Source organism: Anastrepha ludens, chromosome X (assembly GCF_028408465.1).
Source record: "Anastrepha ludens isolate Willacy chromosome X, idAnaLude1.1, whole genome shotgun sequence".
Taxonomy (NCBI): Eukaryota; Metazoa; Arthropoda; class Insecta; order Diptera; family Tephritidae; genus Anastrepha; species Anastrepha ludens.
The window spans coordinates 68,810,612-68,829,900 of record NC_071503.1 but is presented as its reverse complement, the minus strand read 5'-3'; the positions used below and the strand labels follow the sequence as shown (position 1 = coordinate 68,829,900).

Below are 19,289 nucleotides of genomic sequence, written 5' to 3'. Positions count from 1 at the left end.
ACAACTTCAAGCAAACGAATTGTTTGGAGTCTAAGCCTCGTTCTGGGCGTCCAAAAAAACTGACGGAAAGAGAAGAACGCAACATAACTATTCTTGTGAATTCTAATCCACGACTAATAGCAAGCCGAATTTCAAAAGACATAGAAGTAAAATACCAAAAGAAAGTACATCCAGATACAGTAAGAAAAATTCGAAAAAGAATCGGATTTCACGGCAGAGTGGCCCGAAAAAAACCCTTCATATCGCGAGTAAATCGACTTAAGCGGATGGCTTTCGCCAAGGAATACGTAAACAAGCCACCTGAGTTTTGGAATAGTGTGATTTTTTCAGATGAGGGCAAGTTTTGCATTTTCGGGATAAAAAGTCGTAAAATTATTTGGAGGAAAAACGGAACGGCACTTGGAAAGCAAAATCTGGTAGCTACGGTAAAGCATGGGGGAGGAGGTGCCATGATATGGGGGTGTATGGCTAGTTCGGGCGTTGGAAATATGCAGTTTTTTGAGTCGATAATGAACAGACATGATTATCTCGATATTTTAAAAACGAATTTGTGAGAAAGTGCAATCAAACTGGGACTCGGTGAAAGATTTGTTTTCCAACAGGACAACGACCCGAAACACACAGCAGAGATTGTTAGGTTGTGGTTGTTGTATAATGTTCCAAAACAACTTCGCACACCCCCACAATCACCTGACCTTAACCCCATTGAGCACTTATGGGACGTTCTAGAAAAAAAAAAATACGAGAGCGTACAATAACTAGCAAGGAAATGCTTAAGAACGCGCTTAAAGAGGAATGGGTACCCATAAGTCCAGAAATAACAGCCAACCTAGTTGGATCAATGAAAAGACGCCTCCTAGAAGTCATAAAAAGCCGGGGATATCCAACTAGCTATTAATTTTAAAACATTTCTATGATCTTAAGCCTTTTATTTTATTATTATTGAAGTGAACGCAAACTTTTTCCGTTTAGTTTGAATGGCCTTTTTAATTTTATGTGATCTCATTTTAAATTTGATTTTGTTATTGGTAGCGAAATATGTGTGATAGTTACGTTTAAGTGAACTTAATAAAACTCATTAAAAAAAATTTCTGAAATATTTATTGTTTTGAACTTTTTCTAATGCAAAGAATATTTGCATAGGTGAACGCAGACTTTTTCTACTATGTGTACGTGCAATAATATATAAAAAATGCATATTTGTAAAACAGTTCAGAGTTCCACTTTTTCATGGAATGCTCCTAATCTGGTTTTCGCCCTACGGGATCATGCCATCCACCTTCATGTACCTTTTGTGCCATTATCAATTTGGGGTTATTTACACCAATAATTAGCTTAGGAACTATGTCGATAAATGTTGGCAAGGGAATGCCTTTTGAATGTGCATATTTTATTTTCAATTGGTCAGCAATCAATATTGATGATGACATATTAAAGCTACTAACCGTGTAAACACCTCGGAGTGGATATATTTTCGCACCTTGAATATTACCTGAAATTTGTAAATCGAGTCGTTGTCGAATCATCTTCATATCGGATTATATATTATCTCCAGTCCAGCGAGTGCATAGAGGATCGTGAACGCCAGCCTCACCCAATTCATCTGCAAGTGTTTGATCTATAAGTGTCAGTGTACATCCACCATCCATAAACGCGTATGTGGATATTGTTTTATTTCTTCCATACAAAACTACCGGCAAGATTCGAAAATATGTGGTGTTGTTGTTGTTAACATCAGAATTATGAAGGAGTCTGTGGTGACGTATTGTGCAGCTATCCACCCCGCACGACCTATTACTCCAGCAGCGGCAAGAGTGTGTTCCCAAACACTAGCGGCATAGATTTTTCCTCTTAACAAAGTCCCATCTCTCATTCATAGTGAGTGCCTTAAACCAATCGTACTGAGGAACCTTATGTGGGTTATTACATACTGCGCATCTGGGCATAGAATGCAGAATAAAAAGATTCAACTATTTGCAATTGTTTCTACATGAAGTCGCTCTTGTAAGTAATGACAATCATTTTGAACTGAGAATCATTAAAATCGGTTCATTTTTGACTAAGGGTGCGGCCAGAGTGAACGCTGAAAGCCGAGCCGAGATTGTCAATGCGATAAAGATTGTTAGTGCGATAAAACTGGTTACATACAAGTCAATACAAATAAGCTTGTGTATAACACAGTGAGCGCCGACAAGAGCAGAGAGCAAAGCCGATGAGTGCGAGAAAACAGTTTCAAAGCGTTTTGCTCGCTTTTTTGGATTGTTGATGTTTACTTTTTAGAGTGCAGTTGTGGTTTTTAATGGTTATTTTCTTAAATCATAATATAAATGATGAAATTCACCAAATTCATTCCTTTTTAGTGTAATTGGATGTTTTCCAAACTCTTTTGTGTTAATAATTGCATTAATCACACTCGGAGAAGCAAAATACTCTTCATCAGATGAATCCATTACCGTGTACAGCAATTTTATAAACACAAATGAACAACAAAACTAAGTGACATAAGAGCAAAACACATGGAATAAACAGAATTTCAGCGCTGATTCTCGCATTCACTGTGTTATATACAAATTTTCTTCTCGCATGAAAATAAGCGTCAATAAGCTCGGCTCGGCTCGGCTCGGCATCAGCGTTCACTCTGGCCGCACCCTAAGTTATGTGCATTTAAAAAAAAAAATTTCTTATATAATTAAAAAAAATCGATTTTGAGCCGAAAAACAAAATTGCCGATAAATCTTGAAACAAATTTTTTTCGGGCGAACAAAAAACTACGTGTCTCATTATTTTGACCAGAGAGCAACATATTTGAGTTACATCGAAATCGAAGAACATGACCCGAATAGCCCGGTTGAATTGAAATGGATAGCATCCTAAGTATAATATCAGGTGCCATGTCCGGTAATACCAGTAAATTGCGCACGACCTCCCTAGCCTTACCACGTAGACATTTTTGAAGGCGAACTAAATTCTCATGATGAGAGTAACCAACCATTTGCGTGTTCTGTTCATATGCACTAACAAAAATATGCCACTCTTGGGGGTCACCGCTAAATATCGACAAGTCTTTTGGCACACATTTCCGCGCTGCAAACTGCGAAGTCGTCAAATTACAGGTATCGGCTGATTGAGTAGCGAATACCTGATTTGGCGAACGTGCTGTACTTGTTGATTATGTGAACATTGTAAATATATTTAGTGAATTACCGTTGCAGTGTACATGTGAGGCCTGACTACGCTCAGCCGCAGTCCGCGTCGACGGCTGACGTGGTGACTGCATAACTGTATGTACCGGTACGTCACACGCTTGACACATGACATGGTTCTGTAAAGGCTGCAGTGGAGTTGGGGAAAATGCTGTGTTACCGCTCACATTAGTTCCACACATTTTGGTGGGGCCAATAACACATGGGCCCCCGTTGACAATATCTATAACCTCGTCTGTATCTTTTGCGTTTAAAATGCGAAATTTTTCGCGCAAATACTCTTCTCTTAAACGCATGGTCTCTTCTAGTTGCTGTAAATGGAGCTGTTTTGTTTTGCTATGAATTAGCAATTCTTGTGGTGCGCTGAGACTGCCACCGTCGCTATCTAGATTTATTTGCAAATTTTGATCTGCAGGCGGTGCATGATTAGTGAGGTTATACCCACAATCATTTTGCACTACAACTTCTTCAGCCAATGTGTTTAGCGTTGCTGGAGCACCGTTTCAGTGCGCCATTATTTAATAAAGTTTTTAAAACAATTTTGTTGCAAAGAATAAGTATCCCTCTTATCAAATTTCCAATAGCTTCTTTATTTGATTGATGCTTTAAAAAACCTGCAAAAGTATTTTATTTATTCTTTTCGTTTTTACATATTTGTTTTGACAATTCATTATTTAATTATATTTAAGTTTTTATTTACCTTAGCTTCCTCTCTAATTCTTCATATTTCAATTGAGCCTTACGTATATTTCTTATATGTGTCCGTGTACACCGAAGAAAATGAAATGAGCGTATAAAAGAGTAAAGCTATGTTATAATGATAAGTGAAAACTTGGCGCAGAGTTGCTCCATTTCGTAAACTTTTAAGGGTTGCTTAACTCTGCAGCACTGTATGTCCCTTCATTTGTGGAACAACATCAAGACACACGCCACAAATAGAAAAAGGAGTTCGGTCAAACACCCAAAAAAGGTTGCATGAGCCAATTATATATACATATGTAGCCGAATGGGTTGGTGCCTGGCTACCATTTGGAATTCAGAAAGAGAACGTAGGTTTGAATCTCGGTAAAAGACCAAAATTAAGAAAAAGTTTTTTCTAATAGCGGTCGCCACTCGGCAGGCAAACCTCCGAGTGTATTTCTGCCATGAAAAACATCCTCATAAAAAATATCTGCCGTTCGGAATCGGCTTAAAACTGTAGGCCGCTCCATTTGCGGAACAACATCAAGACGCACGCCACAAATAGGAGGAGGAGCTCGGCTAAAAACACCCACAAAGGGGGTACGCGCCAATTATATGGTAAATATATAAAAATGAAATGATGTTCGTTTGTACGCAATTTTTTGGGCCGAAACGAGGCCAATTTTATTCGTTCTTTTTTTCATATTATAGGGATCCACTAGGGGAAGGTTTTTAGCAAAAAAAAATTTTTATTTAAATATTATTATTAAAAACGAAAAAATATATATATTAAAAAACGAAAAAATCAAAATATTGTACAAAACAAAACTTGCTCGATTCTTAGATTATAGTAAGTTTCGAAACGACGTTCATTTTATGTGTACAACTTTTTTTGAATTTTTCGTTATTGTGAAAAGATTTGTGTCGTGTAGTAATTAAAGAGTCGAATACAGAAATTTCAAATGATTCGAATGAAAATAATGTTTGAATTCAATTGAGCAATGCTTTCCTTGACCAATTCTATATGGAAATAATGCAAACGATGTTTTCGGCTATGAACAAATGTTGGAATCGATTGAAAAAGGAAAGAAACGCGAAATGATAAAAAAAATTCTTGGAAAATTTAAAATGAATGGTGCTTCATTGGAAAAACTCAAAGGTAATAAGAACATACACAAGATAAAGTTAGAATTTGAATTTTTAGATTTATTTTGTTTATTTCTCATTTTTTCAGAAGTATACCACACAACAACTCATTCCAAATCTGATTTTGAAATCCTGTTGGAATTGGTGATCGATAATTTTGTCACTATAATGGTCAATGGAAATTTGCGTGTATCAGACCCTGCATATTATTTACCATATCAACTTTTTGTGGAACATATGGACCAAATGAACACAAAAAAATAATTTAGTTTTGTTTTGATTTTTTGCAACATTTTGGTCTTCAGTTAATACAATAAAAACAATACTGTTTTTTCGTGAACACAAGTGAACACAAAATTTTAAATTTATTACGCTGTTTGTTTAGTATTTTTTTAGAAAAAAAGTAAATTTTTTGCTTTTAAGGAAATTTGTTTATTGTTGCTATTTGTGAAAGCGTAGATATTTGTAAGTATTTGACTATAATCCTAAAAGTTAATGGAATACCACTATGACACATAGACAACATTTTTTTAAAGGGATGTTTTTCAAAAATTATAAAAAAAATTGTTTTCAAAAATTTTGAAGAAATAAAGTAAAAGAAAAAAATTTCGAAAGCATGAAATTTTTTCAAAACCAAATTTTCCTCAAAAAGACAAAAGAAATTTCTTCGAAGAGGTGTTTTTCTAAAATTATAATTTAAACATTTTAAACAAATAAAATAAAATAAAACTTAAAAAAAAAATTTTCTGAAAACCAAACAAAATTAAAAAAAAGGTGTTTTCAAAGCATTTCATATTCCACTATTAATAGAGAATACATTTTTTCGAGGGGGTATTTTTCAAAGCGGAAAAAAATCTATTTTAACAAATCAATTTAAACTTTTACAAAAGTATGAAATTTTTTCAAGAAAAAAATTTTCTCAAAAACGTTAAATTAAAAAAAAATAGTTTTTTCAAAATATTTAATTTTCAGCAATTAACTGAGAAGAAATTTGTTAGAGCGAAGTGTTTTTAAAACTTAAAAAACACTTTTTAACCAAAAAAATAAACCTTTTTTCAAAAACAACAGGAATGATAACATTGCCTAACAATTTCTGCACTTTTGCACAGTCTAAAGAGGCATTGACACAGAGTGTATCTCCGAACATAGTTCAACATTACAAAAACCATGATTGGCTCAGCGAAAGAGCAATTTTAGCTGGGAAAAATAAGGACGTCAATGATATAAATTCAGCTATTTTAGATCAAATACCTGGTGACATAGTTGCGTATAAGTCAATGGACACTATTACTGATCAAGATGAGGTCGTAAATTATCCAACTGAATTCTTAAACTCACTCGATTTGCCAGGCTTACCAATAGGCCAGGCGCAATAGTAATGTGCCCCGACTTTGCAACGGTACCAGACTCGCTGTGAAGAAGCTAATGGGTAACGTTATCGAAGCAACAATTTTGAAAGGGAAGTACGAAGGAGAAGACATTTTGATACCCAGAGTTCCACTGATTCCGACGGATTTACCATTCGATTTCAAACGTTTGCAGTTCCCTATTCGCCTTGCCTTCGCTATGACAATTAATAAGGCGCAAGGGCAGTCTCTACAAATATGCGGTATTAATTTAGAATACCCAATTTTTTCTCATGGACAATTGTATGTAGCTTGCTCACGAGTATTCAAACCATCGTCATTATTCATTTACGCGAAAGATGGAAAAACCAAAAACGTTGTCTACCAAAAAGTGTTACAATAAAGTTCGAATGAAATTGTATCAAAGAATTTGCTTTGTTTCGTATTAATTTTATTCTCTTTCAGCAAATCATTGAATTTTTCGCCTAGCGAAGCGGGCGAGGGTACGCTAGTGTAATATATATTTGATCATTCGTGTATTTATTCGCTAATTACCGTATGTGGATATTATGAGCCGATGCGTCGGGAGGTAGTTCATTGTTGTTTCAGTACATACATATGTTTGAATTAAAGCTGCAGTTGAACTTTTGCTTAGTTGCCCTATATATGCATATAGGTTTCTTTAATATTTTTTTATTATTTTAAGCCCGCACGACTAACAAAGTTGATGGGGTCCCCTCCTCGTTCATACGCACAGCGTTAAGCGAGAAACTTGAAATTTAAAACCTTATTCTGCCACCGGACACCCTATACCTTTCGACGTAGGGCCAAAATTGTCAAACCTTTTTGTTTGAGTAGTTCACCAGCAACATAACTCCAGCTCTAGTACAGAAAGAGTTTGGTGTTCGCATACTCCCATTTCCGCACTAAGTTCTCCGAGTGGACTCTTTTAACTCCTCAGGACACAATTCAGGAATTTTTCCACTATTTCTATGTCTTCTTTTGTAACAGTAATGTTTCCTCTGAATTTATAACGGTCAAACAACAAGATCTCATTGATTATACCCATGTAACAGTAATTCACCTCCCACCAAATTACCAATTTTGAGTTAATAAGTGGAAAGTAATCCAAAATAAAAGATAAAAAACCTCTAAATTAAGTGCAATGCGGCTTGACAACTTGGCAGGTTTGAGACTTAACTTTCATAATTTAAGCGGATCAGAGGAATTTTCCTTGGCAACATTACCGAAAAATTATAGTTAGTATTTACTATAAATGAAAAATAATGAAACTTTGAAAGAGTAGAACAAGAAAGACTAAAAACAATCATTGCAGCAAACAATTATTGACCAATATCATGTGGAGTCAGTATTTTATAGCATTTTCGTTTTATTTTTAAGTTTAAAAATGCGTTTTTCAAATTCATGTAGCAAGCAGAGAGAATCGTTCCACCTGGACGGAGAGGGACGAGCAGGCGCTCATAACCAAGTTGGGAGAACGCGCAAATGATTTTCGGTGGGCAAAAATAAATGCTAAAATATACAATGACATTGCTGTCGAAATGGCAGGCGAGTACAGCGTCTGTCACACTACAATTTTAATCGGATTTACTGCGCCGGTAATTCCAATTAACACCGCCATCTGTCTAGGCTATAATACAAGATTTGTAAGATTTACTGAAGTGCCCCAAAGTCTTAGGACTAGATATAATACTCTCTTCAACACTTAGAATGTAATTATGGAGGGACAACCCACAACACCTTGAATAGTATTAAACACGAAAAATAAAGACAAAATAGATCGCCGACGCGGAAAGGATTTCAAATTGATAACAGTCAGTCACAAACTACTTTTCTAAGTATACGAACGTATTTTCGCGAAAATCGGTAGTAAAACAAAACGTGTAAAGTCCATAAACAAAACTAGTGAGAATTAAATTAACAACTAGTGAATGAAATGAATTTGTTAAATAAGAAATACCTTCTTATTCCCCACTCAAAATGAATAAGCCACCTGACAATAAAATACATTTACTTCACAATTTACCTTCACTAAAGGGGGACAAAACAAAACAATCGAGCTTTACATCAATCGAACCAGTATACCTACTCATGTCTAGATCCAATAATATCGACAATGTAAACAATATATCACCATTTCTGATACAAAAAGCAAGCAACTCAACTTGCGGCGAAGTTGAATATTGTAAAAAAATTATTAGCGGCCAAAGTTTAATCAAAACCAAAAACGCCTTACAAGCTAACAAACTGACGACGCTAACACCGTTTTCAAATACAATCATCGTTGAAATTACCCCACACAAGACGCTTTATTATTCAAAAGGAGTAATATATTGCAACGAACTACGATCAAGAGAGTGAAATCCTTGAAGAACTGAAACCCCAACACGTATGCGAAGTGAAAAAATTCTTAAAAAAGTGAATAATGACCTTATTGAAACAGGGTTAATTATAAAGGTAGATTTTTTAAGAGCTATAGGAAAGTTGTTCAAAAAAACACACGTAAAATTCAGAAAAATGCATGACATTTTTATTTAAATCGATAGTAGAGTCCATATAATTTAATGCTTGAAGATTATTTCATGCAAATGTTGACTGCGCTTCAAATGGTCCATCCGCTTAATTCAATTTTGGCATACTCTTTCCAATGTTCCGGCCGGTATCTCACATATAAATTCTTTAATGTTGTCTTTCAATGCGTAAATTGAAGCAGGCTTGTATGAATATACATGAGCTTTAACATAGCCCCTAAAGGCTATATCGCACGATCTGGGTGGCCAATTGACAGGTCCCGAACGTGAAATAAAATGTTCACCGAACTCGCCTCTCAACAAGTCCACTGTTACGCGTGCTGTGTGGCATGTGGCACCGTCTTGCTGAAACCACATGTCATGCAAGTCAAGCTCTTGCATTTTGGGCAAAAACAAGTTGGATATCATTTCACGATAGCGCTCACCATTCACAGTTACGTTACGATTCGCAGCATCTTTGAAGAAGTACGGTCCAATGATACCTCTAGCCCATAAACCTCAACAAACTGTGACCTTTTCTGGATACATTGGTAGCTCTTGCAATTCTTCTGGCTGATCTTCACTCCAAAATCGACAATTCTGCTTATTTACGTGCCCATTGATCCAAAAATGAACTTCGTCGCTGAACACAATTTTTCGATAAAAAAATGGATCTTCGGGCAACTTTCCAAGAGCCCATTCACCAAAAATTCTGCGTTGCGATAGGTCGTTCGGCTTCAATTCTTGCACCAGCTGTATTTCGAAAGGCTTCACACCTAAATCCTTTCGCAAAATGTTCCACGTTGTTGAGTAACAGAGGCCCAATTGCTGCGAACGGCGACAAATCGATAATTGATGGTTATCATTAACCCTGGCCGATACAGCTGCGATATTTTCTTCAGTTCGCACTCTACGTAAGCGTGTTGGTGGTTTGATGTCCAATAATGTAAATTTGGTTCTAAACTTAGTCACAATAGCTCGAATAGACGCTTCAGTGGGTCGAGTAAACTGACCATAAAATGGAAGAAGGGCGCGATAAACTTTCTTAACAGAACACGCATTTTTATAATAAAATTCAATGATTTGCAAGCGTTGTTCGTTTGTAAGACGATTCATGGTTAAACCAACTGTTTAAGAAGATAATAGCTAAAAAATCACCCGTTTTTTTATGCTTTGTTTTAACACTAACCGTACCGCGCCCGGTCAAATGACCGGTTACAAAATTGAATTTAAAGGCTGCACTTATAATGTCTTGTTTCCTTTGTATTATATAATACAAAAAAAATGAAAATATTTTATTGTTATTTGAAAATATTAATATGTATTACAAAAAATTAAAAATTTGTTTTGAAAAAACAATTATTTCATAATCGGTTAAATGACCGGTTGCGGTAAGAATAGGTATAGGTGATACACCGGTACGGTTAGTATTAAAAGTGTAGTTAATTGGATTTAACTTGGGCTGTGATCTTTTTAGTTCGTTATATTATATTTTACAAACATAAATACTTTTTTTGACTATTTTTAAGTTATAAAAAAATTAAGATTGTCTTCGTAACCGTTAATAGTTATTTTTACTTGGCGTTTAACCTTTTCTTTTGTTGTTTTGTTTTCCTCTACTTACTTTATATTCCAAAATTGCACTATTTATGTTTTTCTTTATAAAATAGTTTTTCGTGGCGATTACTTTTCTTATTGAATTTTGGATAATTTCACTTAAATCTTAATTTTTCAATTTTTTGTTTATTTACGTATTTTTTACTGGTTGGGCTTGGTTGGTTGGCTTAAGTGGTGATTCGTCCAGATTCCAACTAGTGCTTCCACGCCATTTTGTTGCCACATCCTCGTTACCAACTTGTTTACCAGTTACTTACAGCATGACTATATCCAGTCTGTGCGGTTCAGGAACCCTATCAGGTTGTTGACATCTAATCCAGACAATTGTTCGGGACTCTCGAACAGCGGTTTCCCCAAGGTTAAGATTCTGTCCTTCCACAGGGCAGAGTATTCGCAGAGGAAATGGAAAATTGTTTCCTTTTTCTCCGGTTGTTTGCAACTGTGAAAGTATGTGTTGTGAGGGATGCCCTTTTTGGCTGCTTGTTCTCCCACAGACCAAAAGTCAGTTATGACTGCCGTTAGTCTCCAGGCGCCCCGTTGTTTCATGTTTATCAATGTTGACGATTACTTAAGGTTATAGGTGGGCCATAACGTTCTGCTAACTTTGCATTTCGTCTGGTATTTATTTCGGAGGTATTTTAGTATTTCAGTTCACCTGCTTTTTCGTTACCATCAAAGTTCCGATGTCGCGGGTTATGGTTTTCGCTCAAGGTGGTAAGGCTTTTCCTGTTTTGTTCTACCAGTTTAGAATTGTTGTCGCCGAATCCAGTGCCTGGACTACATCTTGGCTATCCGAAAAAATAGCGATATTGCCCTTAAAAGAGAAATCTGCGATTAGTAACCTACAAGCTTCGCCAATTGCCAGTACTTCCGCCAAAAAGACACTGTAAGCATCAGGAAGACGAGATGGAAAGAAAGTGGCGAAATTCCTATCGAAAGTTACCGTCGGGACGATTTAGTCAGTCCTACCGACATCAACTGAGTTTGTCGCAGTAATAGACTGGCATGGCCATGAGTTTTTTCCTTCCAGTGACCCGCTTCATTGATATGCAGATCTACCGGAAAAACGTGTGTCAGTGCGTTCAAAACCTCCCTAGGGCATGATCTGATTGCACCGACTTTTATTCCACAGGCTGATATTTTTATTCTGCCAAGCAATTTGATGCTGTATTCTCTCTCTAGAGCTTTCCACCAAACCCCCGAACCATACGATAAAATTGGGTTGAAGACCCCATATTCTTCCTAGCATACGTTTACAGGCATATAAAGCGATTCCTGCTTTCTTTACAAGTTCTTCGGTATCTAATTTCCAACTAAGTTAGGAGTACCTTGCTCTGGTTGAAAGTGAGAGGGTTTGTCCGTTAATATTTGGCAGGGCAAAAATTGGTACCTTATATATGGTCGTAAATAGCATGAGCTCTGCTTTACGCGCGTTTAAACTTATGCCACAGCCTGTGGCCCACGAGTGAAGCTCGCCTAATGCCCTTTGAATGATCCCACTGATATTATTAGGGCGCCATTAACACCACAGCATCAGCGTCAAATAATACTGCCCCCTGTGGAATACCCCGATGGACTCTCTTAGTTATATTAAAATTACCCATACTAGCTCTAATGATCCTGGTTACTAGCATAGAGATAATCCAATTGCTGATACAATTTTCCACCCGTAAGTCTATTAACGCCCGCTGGATAGCATTAGTTAAGGGTTTAAACTTTATTTTCGCATCACCCACAATTTGGGCTCACCCTATTCCTTTCACTTCTCTATCTTCTTCATCGCTCTAATTTCTTCTCATCGTTTATTTCGCTCTTTGTTCTTTTACACTTTGTTGTTATCACTCACTCATCATTTCTTTGCGCAGAATTTAGTACATCTGCATTGCCAACAACATATATGCACATAGACACATATGTATACCGAAAAAATACATAAAGCCCACGTCGCATCGTCTTCGCGTGATCTCCCCTTCACCTAGCATCGATAAAGGGATAGCGGTGCCGAAAACCATTATAAAAGGACCAGCCTAAGCACTTTTGATACAGTTTCGTTTTCGTTTTCCATCACAGCTCCCCCGGTATCGGTAATTAATCAATTAAGCATAAATTACTTCATCGCCCTTTTTTGCTTCGGATCGAAATAATTTACGTTTAAGAACTAAAGAATTGTTTTTCAATCTAATTTCGTGTTTTAATTTGCGGATAAAAATTAAGTCAACTGGGTTGGCCAGTCATCACCCAGCGCCTTCTTCTTCAAGAAATGCTGCCATGGTATACTGTTTGCTTGCTAGAGACCCCTCTATTTTTCGTATTACCTCGTGAAACCCTGTCTCCTTCGATTTACCTTTGAGGTGCAATTGATATACTACAACTCTCCAGCAAGCTTCTACTGTGTATGTCTAAAAGCCGTTCAAATGTTTTTAAAAGGAAGGGCGACAGACTAATTGTCCTTTGCTGATTCATGTCCCCTTCTACCTACCTTTGGCATGAAAACGACTCTAACAAGTTTCCAGCTATTTGGAATATAAAATAGGTTTAGACACGCTTTGGAAATTTCCTTTAGCCATGGTAGAATATTATCAAGAATTTCCCCTAACATCTTGGGAAAGATCCCGTCAGGGGCTGGAGATTTGAAAGGTGAAAATGATTTGATTGCAATGCAATGCAACCTTCTCTTTTGTGACTATTACATCGGCAAGATGCTGTAGAACATAGTGGTTGCACCGAATTCTCCCAACATCACTATCGTGAGCGCTACAACGGAAAATTAGTATTTAAAAGAAGAAGAACAAAAGTCTCTCCACCTCTCCCTCTTGAAGGCCCTACTTGCTTTTTTGTACTGTATCCATCTTTCTCGGTACATTTGCCAATTACCTGTTGAGTAACTGAGATTAAAATTTGATTTGGCATCTTCCCTTAATTTCGAGAACTCATTGCTCCACCAGGGAGGATACGATTTTTTGCTATATTTAATTGAACACGACGTTTTGCAAAGATTTCTTAGCTGCAATACAAGATCTGGGGTTACCTTCAGTCCGTTTGTGAAAGAGGTTGTAGTTTTTTCGAGTAAGCCCCTTCACCTCGGTGCTCCGCACCTTGGATTCATGGATTAATGCGATGTCGACGTCCTCCTCCGCCGCCAGCCTCCTGTTCATCCTCCGGATTTGCAGAGCGGAATATCTTCAGTTGCGCTTTCCTCATACCGAACCGAAGTTTGTTGTTCACTTTTCCCTGTGGCTCGATGCTCTCCTCCGATATTTGGAGAAGGAAGGACAAATGTTCTTTTGCGGAGCCTCCGCTTTGATGATGCTCCAGTCATCCATCGGAACAGTGCAGTTGTGCGTTTGTAAATATGAGACTAGCTGTATAGTTTCAAACTCCATGTTCGGTATCCAGATGCGAGCCCTCGGCCGTCGAGAGATATCGCTGGCCGGGATTAGTTTGAGCTAGCTGGTTTTGGTATTGAGGTGGTGTGAACCGACACTTTGTGCTTCTTCGTAGGTTTTTGCTTTTGTCCTGCGAACGATTGCGTTTCACGGTTTCTGCCTTCTGGGTGACCTGGAATACCAGGTATTCAACGATCACCTTTTGGCACCCTGACTTATCGGCTCATTTTTTCTTTATTCTGCCGAGTATAGCCAGAGACCCCTGGTAAAGCTTATAAGGAGGGCCCTTTTTTACGTTTTGACGCTTTTGGCCCTTGACATCAGGGGATTTGGATGGTTGACTTAAAGTTGATGGCGTGCTGTGGCCTACAGCTTTGTCATCAACTGTCTCTTGGCTGGAGGTCAAGAGTTCATCCTCTGAGGAAGTTTCCAACTTCCTCAGTTCGCTAGTGTCGGTCCGTGTAGTCCATTTGTCCATCTGTTTTGTCAATGGGTGCGTCTGCTTGTCCGTCCGTTTGTCTGTCTGCTTCTCAGTCCATTTGTGGATGCTATCCGTTTTTTTCTGTGTTCATTACTGTTTCGTACGGTCCCTGCCCCGGCTACCAAACCCACCCAATAGGCACGGGTCGCATCACACCTTGGGTTGAGAGAGTTTTTTAACGAAGTTTATGTCTTCGTCACTTCATGGGGGTTGTGGTGGCGGTTTTTTACGAAAAAACTGAGAGTATTTGATGATATACCACGATGGAGAGAATAATGCGATAGCGCCTATCGTGGTCACGTTGCTTTGCGCTTAGGGGGCGTCCATAAATTACGTGAGGTGTTTTTTTTCAATTTTCTGACCCTCCCTCCCCCCCTGGTGAGATGTCGTGAGATTTTATTCAACCCCCTCCCCCCTCCCCCAATCTCACGTGAGATTTTTCAAAATGTGGGTTTCTTATGTAAACGCGTTGGATTGTTATTGTAAAAAGAAAAAAAATTTGCTTCGTGCTTTTATTTACGACTAGTTAAGACTAGTAATCAATATTGCTGAGAGTTATAAGTGTAATAAAAATTTAACAATAGAAGACTTAAATCGTAACTACTGCGATTAAAAAAAGAATATCTACTCTAATTCAGTCCATGGAGAATCATGCGCGGTTTCAAGAGAGACTATTGGGACCAACATGTCCATATGATTTTCAGTAAAATCAGGAGCATATGATCAACTTCGTTCTAATCTAGCCACTCTAAGCCGTTGACGCTTGCGCACAGTAACTCATTAGCTCATCTTGTGACAATCCGTCAGGGACGCACTTTGCGGAACATACGCGCTTGCTTAGCTGGTGCAATGTGAGCTGCTCGCCTGTGCTCTGCAGCTCTTGTGATAGATGCGAAGTAAATACCGCATGTACTGTAGCATATTTTCTCTAAATCATCACGTATACTTGGGCAATAGAGATCAATAGGCGTGCTGATGAAGGCATTCAGCGGTTGAATCGGTACGCGTATTAGAAATGGAGCAAATGATTTTCCGTCATGTTCTTTAAAGTCCGGAATTGTCAAACGTCAACCTGAGTGATAGGGCGTTCGGCTCATAGTGGCGCGAAAACAACCGACGGGCTACACTGTACCGCAAATTCTGATTAAATTGAGCTATTTGGTATATAACAAATATGGTGGTTTGACAGTAGTAATGTATAACGTCGAAGTATGAATGAAATTATTTTCTTTCGAACGAATTAGTGAATGATCTTAACCATACTACGATTACGCTTGAGATTAAATCTTAAGCATGTACAATTTTTTTGTTTCAATCAGAAAAAAAATTGCGTGATATTTGCCGAGACCCCCCCTCTCTCCAACGTAAGATTAGATGAGATTTGACTCGACCCCCTCCCCCCCTTAAACATCTCACGTAATTTATGGACGCCCCCTTAGCGAATTTGACAATATCACCTGATTTTCGTGACGTCACCCTAGCACCATTGGCGATCAGTGTGCCTAGATTACCATTTTCGTACTTAAGGGGTTAGGGGTAGTCAGAATTTTCAAAAAATCGATTTTGTTTTTTTTGCATTTTCTTATAGTATAATGTTTTAAAAATATTGTGTAAAAATTTGAAGTGAATCCGACAAATACTTTTCAAGTTATTCAACAATTAATAAAGGGCGCTCGGCCGCTCCGGAGCCGATAGCAAAACTTTAAATGCGTTTTTCTCAAAACTATGTTTTTCAAACTGGTGAACACTGTAACTTAAAAACCGCTACGTAGATTTCAATAAAATTTATACAGCTTTTGAAAAACATAAAAAACTTGTGCCTGATCGAAGGATTTTTTTTTTTTTCAAAAATTTCGATTTTTTTTTAACAATTAACTGTTGGTTTTTTCCCGAAAATCTGAAAAATATTTCCTGAGGCCGCCATTTTGTTCATTTTGAAAAAAAAAAAAAAAGCTTCGATCCGGCTCGAGATTATCTATCAATAAAAATAATTTTTCTCATCCGATTGGTTTTAGATGAATCTGCAAGGACTTGTGATGTTCACCGCAAGGGACTTCTGGAGAAACGGGCTTCACACAAACAGCGATAACTTTTGCAATTATTAATTTTTTTTTTTGAAATTTTGGTGAAGTCAAGTTAAAACATGATGTTTTTATGCTATGTTTTTATTTTTGTTAAATAAATTAATTAAGTAGCAAAAAAAAATTCGTGAAAATCATCATTTTTTCGGGCCTCTGACTACCCCTAACCCCTTAAATTTAGCTCTTATTTCCTTTAATCTCCGATTTTTTATTAATTTTTTAGTTTAATTTAGTCAAAAACATTAAGACTATTGACTTAGTGCTAATATAAACAATATATTAATAGAATAACAAATAAAATGAACCAAAACTAAAATACAGCTTGATAAACGTAATACAATTATTTTAGAGAATTAAATGATGCGTCAAAGAAGAAATTAATTTTTATTATTTATTATTTACTTATTAATTTTTTTAGTTGTACAATCTATCGATATGGAGTTCGAGGTATCATTAAATTCGCGCAGAGCCCGGGGAATAGATGCATTGGACTTGAAATTCGTTTTGAATATCTTATAAGATAACAAGGGTAAGAGCTTCGAAAAATTCTCGCATGATTAAGAAAGTTAATGTGTTGCAAAAGAAACACCTCATCAATCTCCCTTGAATTAAATTAAACACAAAAGAAAACGATAGAATCGATTTGCTGCACTGAAGCGAGTTTAATCCAATTAAAACCAAACGAGAGCTTTAAGGAGGATATGGGACACAACATTTTAAAGAGCTTAAAATTTAACAAATATCTTTTGTACGCGGTATATTTTTGTGATAGCAAATTGGTGATAAAGACTTAAAATAAATGAAACATATTTTAGTTCTATCTTCCTGACATTAAAAAAATGTTTCTATCTTCTAATTAAAATGGTAATCACCAATTCGAAAATTTCCGCATTTTTTGCACTAAAGCACTAAATTTATTGCGAAGAGCAAAGGGTTTGCAATACTGCACTACTACACTAATGTGACGCCAATCTTGCTTCTATCATTCTTGGGTGATATGCGAAAAATATTAAGAATCATGGAAACAAGATTGCGCCCATCAGAGAGTACGTGACAATAATTTTAGTGTTTTTTTATAGCAAAAATGCGAAAATTAAAAAATTAAAGTTGAAATTTAAAGCAACAGGTTATATTCATATAAATGAAAAAAAGAAACAAAAGAATACCTGAGCATACAGAAAACACCCATAACGATCATTTTGAAAAAGGAGTACTTTATCTTGTTACAATACATAACCTCAAATATATGAAACAAAAAGTTTTTTTCATTCGGCAAATATTTTTTATGAGGAGCTTTTTCACGGCAGAAATACAGTCGGAGGTTTGCCTAAATCGAAAAAATGGCAAACACACATAACACACGAATAATAACAAACACCAACAATAATGGCAATTACCGGCTCTCTTAACTGGAGACAACCGGTGTATTGGCGGTCAGATGAAATAGCAGATAGGAGGTACCAGAGTGCAAGGGCAAATCGATTTTCCAACAACTTCACGAAGAATTTCGACATAAACATCGAAAACTAGCAAAGTCATTGAAGCTAGTAAAAATAAGTGCTTAAAAAATATGATTAAAGGCGCTGATGACAATCCGCGGGGTATTGCGTACAAAGTGGTGATGACAAAGCTTAAATGTTTTAAATTTCCTCAACCAATATGCCCTATTCTGCTATAAAGAATAGTCGCAACGCTCTTTCCCCAACAGGAATGTAATAATGACGTTAGTACGCATATGGATAAATACAAGACACCTGCTGTATCGTTGCAGAGGTGCTGAACACGCTGGTTCGAATAAGCGATAAAAGCCGCGGTTCGTGCAAATCGAATTGTGTTTGTTAACCTTTATAGCTGGTGTCTGGCCGAAGGCACGTTCCCCAGGAGTTGGAAAGAACAGCGCTTAGTCCTGGTGTTTAGCCCGATAAACAATCTGACCAGCCGACAGTGTACAGGCCTCTCTGCATGCTTGACATTATTGGAAAAGTTTTTGAGCATGTAATAAGTCCGGTAACGGGTAGAGGCTGATCGACTTCGCGGGCGCTCGAAACATGGCACCAGATTCTAGCATACAAAATACACTATGCTAAGTGCCTGTTTGGTTGGCAAAAAACATGTTAGCAAACCTTCCCCGTGGGTGCTGACCGAGCAATGTGCATCACCCTTCCCCTGGCAGGCCGAGCTGGGATATTTTGGAGCGTGTCTATGATCACAGCGAGGCTTGCCAGGAGATGCGGTGAGTCTAGTAAGGACGAAAGAAATTTCTCATATGGTATGATCGTGCAAATACGTCTACGAGTCGTTTATGTATGCTCATACTTTATCAGTCCTTTCTCAAGTCATAGCTTTGGGGTGCCTGGCATAATATGTAACGGTTGGTTTACCATAACAAAAACCATGCTGGGATCCAATAAGGATAAAGGCCGGTCTAGAATATCAGCCCAAAGAACCAGTTGCTACCAGCGGCGGGCGCGGTGAACTTATAAACCGCATCGTCAGCGATTGCACCTTTGCTGTGTTCGAAGCAGGTTCCAGCAGTTGTAATACTACTGTCGCTATAAGGAGTTTTGCTGCCAGAGCCCTTGCAGACACGGGTCGTAACTCCAACAACAATGGCAGCATGCTGCAACGTAGTGATGCCATAGTTCCAGCAGACTCGGTTCATGAAAGCTGCCAAAAGCAACTTCATAAGACAGAACAGGCCTAGAGCCTAGACGAACAAGAAGGGGCTTAGAGCCAAAGCGCAATACAAGGTGGCGACCAAACTCTGCGCTCGTCTGAATAGGTTGGTCGGGGCAAAAGACAAGGTGGAGAAAGGTC

General features: G+C 37.5%; 1 protein-coding gene across 7 annotated transcripts in view; it reads left to right on the top strand.

The window, feature by feature from the left end:
- Positions 1-17,279, top strand: part of LOC128869480 (ankyrin-3) — a 363,477-nt gene extending 346,198 nt beyond the window's left edge. For 5 of the 7 annotated variants that reach the window (XM_054112038.1, XM_054112036.1, XM_054112033.1 and 2 more), the window contains one exon: positions 16,891-17,279. In XM_054112038.1, coding sequence (XP_053968013.1) covers positions 16,891-16,929 — 39 coding nt within the window. In that variant the 3' untranslated portion in view covers positions 16,930-17,279. The remainder of the gene's footprint in view (positions 1-16,890) is intronic. The other 2 variants (XM_054112040.1, XM_054112037.1) reach the window with 2 other exon arrangements.
- The last annotated feature ends 2,010 nt before the right edge of the window (positions 17,280-19,289 follow it).